Source organism: Alexandromys fortis, unplaced genomic scaffold (assembly GCF_014885135.2).
Source record: "Alexandromys fortis isolate MF-2015 unplaced genomic scaffold, M_Fortis_MF-2015_v1.1 scaffold_435, whole genome shotgun sequence".
Taxonomy (NCBI): Eukaryota; Metazoa; Chordata; class Mammalia; order Rodentia; family Cricetidae; genus Alexandromys; species Alexandromys fortis.
Genome location: NW_026068304.1, coordinates 138,189 through 141,302, shown reverse-complemented (window position 1 = coordinate 141,302; position 3,114 = coordinate 138,189). Strand labels below are relative to the sequence as shown.

Below are 3,114 nucleotides of genomic sequence, written 5' to 3'. Positions count from 1 at the left end.
TGGGCTGACGAGGGAGGGGGACTTGACTGGGGGAGGGGGAAGGAAATGGGAGGCGGCGGTGGGGAAGAGACAGAAATCTTTAATAAATAAATAAATAAAAAATTTTGTGTTTTGTGTTTTTCTTTTTATAGTTCATATTTTTTTAAATTATAAGTGGCTATTCAGCTATATAACATAAGTGACCCAATGTCATGCTTCAGAATTCAAAAATTAAGACTAATAAATATTAAAGTGATTGTGGCAACATTAGTTTAAATAAGGCATGAGGTAGTTAATGGACATTAGAGGAAAAGAAGGAAGTATAGTGGGGAGAATTGTGTTCATAATACATGTATTTATCCTGGAGAAAGAGAGGACATGAAGGCAAGGTAGTGTTAGCTCTTGAGACATCAGTGCTATGTCAAGAAGGTGACAGGTGAGTTGGAGTCATTTTATATGTCAGCATATGTATCAATACAATGTCCTATTGAGGAAACTAGGTGAAACAACTTCATAATTAGAACAATGTTTTCTCTTTTGATTTCTTTTTAAAAATATCCATGTATTTTTGTAAGTATGAGTGTTTTGTCTGTGTGCATGTATATGCATCATGGGCATGCTGCCCTCAGAGGACAGAAGAGGGCATCTGATCCCTTGGAACTGCAGTTAGAGGCAGCTATGAACCAACGTGTGGGAGCCAGCAACCAAATCTGGTTCTCTGCAAGAGCAGCAAGTGCTCTCAACCATTGAGCCATTTTTCAAGCTCTTCCATTTTGATTTCCAAGCCCTAACTACAGAGAGTTTTAGTTTTTTTATATACTTCCATTATGAGTGTACAACTTGCCCAGATTCATGGCCCCATTCCCAGGAATAAGACCATTGATTATGAGTCTATTTTTCCAGTGTTGGACATAGAAAAGTACCTACAAAGGAATGACTTATTTAAAATAGTTCTTTATTAATTATATTCATTACTATAACTTGACCTTGGAAAACAATGGCATAAAATGTTCATTTATTGTTATTCAGTTATATATTTAGTGGTAGTAATAACCTTTCTCTCTTTATTTTGTCATGGAGACATTTATTATTTCCCCAAGTTATAAACACAAAGTAAAATATGGGAAAAATCTTTTCATATTTTCAAAAGACAATATATTAGCAGAATATGTGGTTTTATTTTCTACTCTAAGGCTATGAGTTACAAAGCAATTGCAAAGCAGATTCTTGAATATTTATATTGGATTCTTCAAATAAAATATTTATTGCAAGTTCATGGAGCTTACTACCTCAGAAAAGAGTTGATTGCCATCAACAGCAAGGTGACTAAGGCAGACTGGTTAAAAGAGTGAAATTGTGTTGAAAGGATAAAGGAGACACCATGTAACTATAGCCTATTTCCATGTCCTTCTCCATCTGGTCCTCACTGCGCAGGTTTACTCTCTGCAGCCTTATTCTCTATAACCTGCATGTCTACTGTCGTTGTTTCTGGTCTCTTGACTTGAACATACATTTCCCCAGTATGTTCTAAATAACTATGTCATTTTACAGTATACAGCACATCGTGCTGGCTTTCATGTGGTGTATCTTGCACTCTGAGGGTAGGACTCTTCTGGCTTCTAATAACATGAATGAGCTTGACGGGTTTATGTGAGTGTTTTCTGTAAAGTCACTTTTGCAAATTTTGCTCCTTTCTTCACCCAAATGCTTACAGTGTTAAGGTGTCTAAGGAGTGCAGTTATCTTCGTATAAGTTTTCTGATTTATCCCTGTGCATCTTAAGTGAAGGATACTCCAAAAGAAGTCTGATCAGAATGATATGCTGTGAAGCTCTTTGTTTTGAACTTTTATAGGTATAGTTGTATTTTTCATCATGTGGTTGAAGTGTGAATTAAATGCAAGCTCTTTTTGTATATCTCAAGCATACTCTTGACCACTCACTTCTCTTTCAGTCACTCTTATAAAAAATTGTTTTACAATGACTCTGAACTAAACAATTTCTACATATTATGTGGCACTGAAAAATAATCAACCATATATTCAAATACTTGGGTTTTAGAAATGTATCTAGTTATACTTGTTTAAACGTCTTTAATTTTCTTTCTGTAGTCATAAATTAATTTGCTCTTATCAGTGACTTTATTTGAACTCCTCAATATTAATCAACATGTGATGGGCCTTTGTCTTTTCATCCCGACAATGCACATAACTTTAAAATACAAAGTCACTAAGCTCAATAGACTGGTGCTCTTGAACGACCTGTGCTGGCATCTGTAGGGGCCCATGGGAAACCTGCAGAGGACAGTATCATAACAGACTGTGTGAAAATTCACAGCTGTTTTTAACAAAGTCTTAGAGCCTAAAAATGGAATTGGGAGAACTGTAGATTAGGTTAGTCCACCTGGCCAAAGTAGCCTTTGGGATGAGCCAATGGCATTGTTGATGCTATGTAAATATGCATGGGAATTAGTAGTTGACCCTCCTCTGTTTGAGGTCCCAAACTGCCTATCTAAGCGGAAAGTGAAATAAAAGAAAATAACAGAAGAATCATGCAGTAGAAGAATAGGGATGTTCCTTCTTACCTGGAACCAGACTAGTTAAAGCCAAACAAAGGGCCAGAATGACTTTTGATGCTTTTTTACTGTATTTTCTGGTATATGATTCCAAGTGCACATTAGAAGCAGTCACATACAGTTCACAATGTATACCACTTTCATCTTGCAAAATAATATTTGCCTATTTGCAAAATAAATACCTTGAACAAACTTCCGACAGAGTACCAAAAATTCAAATTACTCTGGTGAGAAAAAAATGTTCACACAATAGGAAGGCAGAGAAGCATAGATGGATATCAATGACCTCTATGTCCTTTGTCTCTACTGAGCTTCCTAACAGCCATTAAACAAGTGGGTGTCACTCCAGTGGACATTGAAAGAGGGGAAAGCAATTTCATGTGATGTGGCTTCTGAGACCCAGGACCTTGTTGAAGGTCCGGCTGAGAGCATTCTTCACCTCATTATTCCTCAGGCTATAGATGATAGGGTTCAACATGGGAGTCACAACAGTATAGGACAATGACAGCAACTTCTTGCTTTCAGGGGAATTATTTGATTTAGGCCTAAAGTAAGTGAGGCTG

At 36.7% G+C, this 3,114-nt stretch overlaps 1 protein-coding gene across 1 annotated transcript in view; it reads right to left on the bottom strand.

Annotated features, from left to right (window-relative positions):
* Nucleotides 1-2,927: 2,927 nt before the first annotated feature.
* Nucleotides 2,928-3,114, bottom strand: part of LOC126495049 (olfactory receptor 10A5) — a 5,915-nt gene continuing 5,728 nt past the window's right edge. Inside the window, exon 2 of the mRNA XM_050132657.1 lies at nt 2,928-3,114. This exon is cut by the window's right edge and continues 27 nt beyond it. Coding sequence (XP_049988614.1) covers nt 2,928-3,114 — 187 coding nt within the window.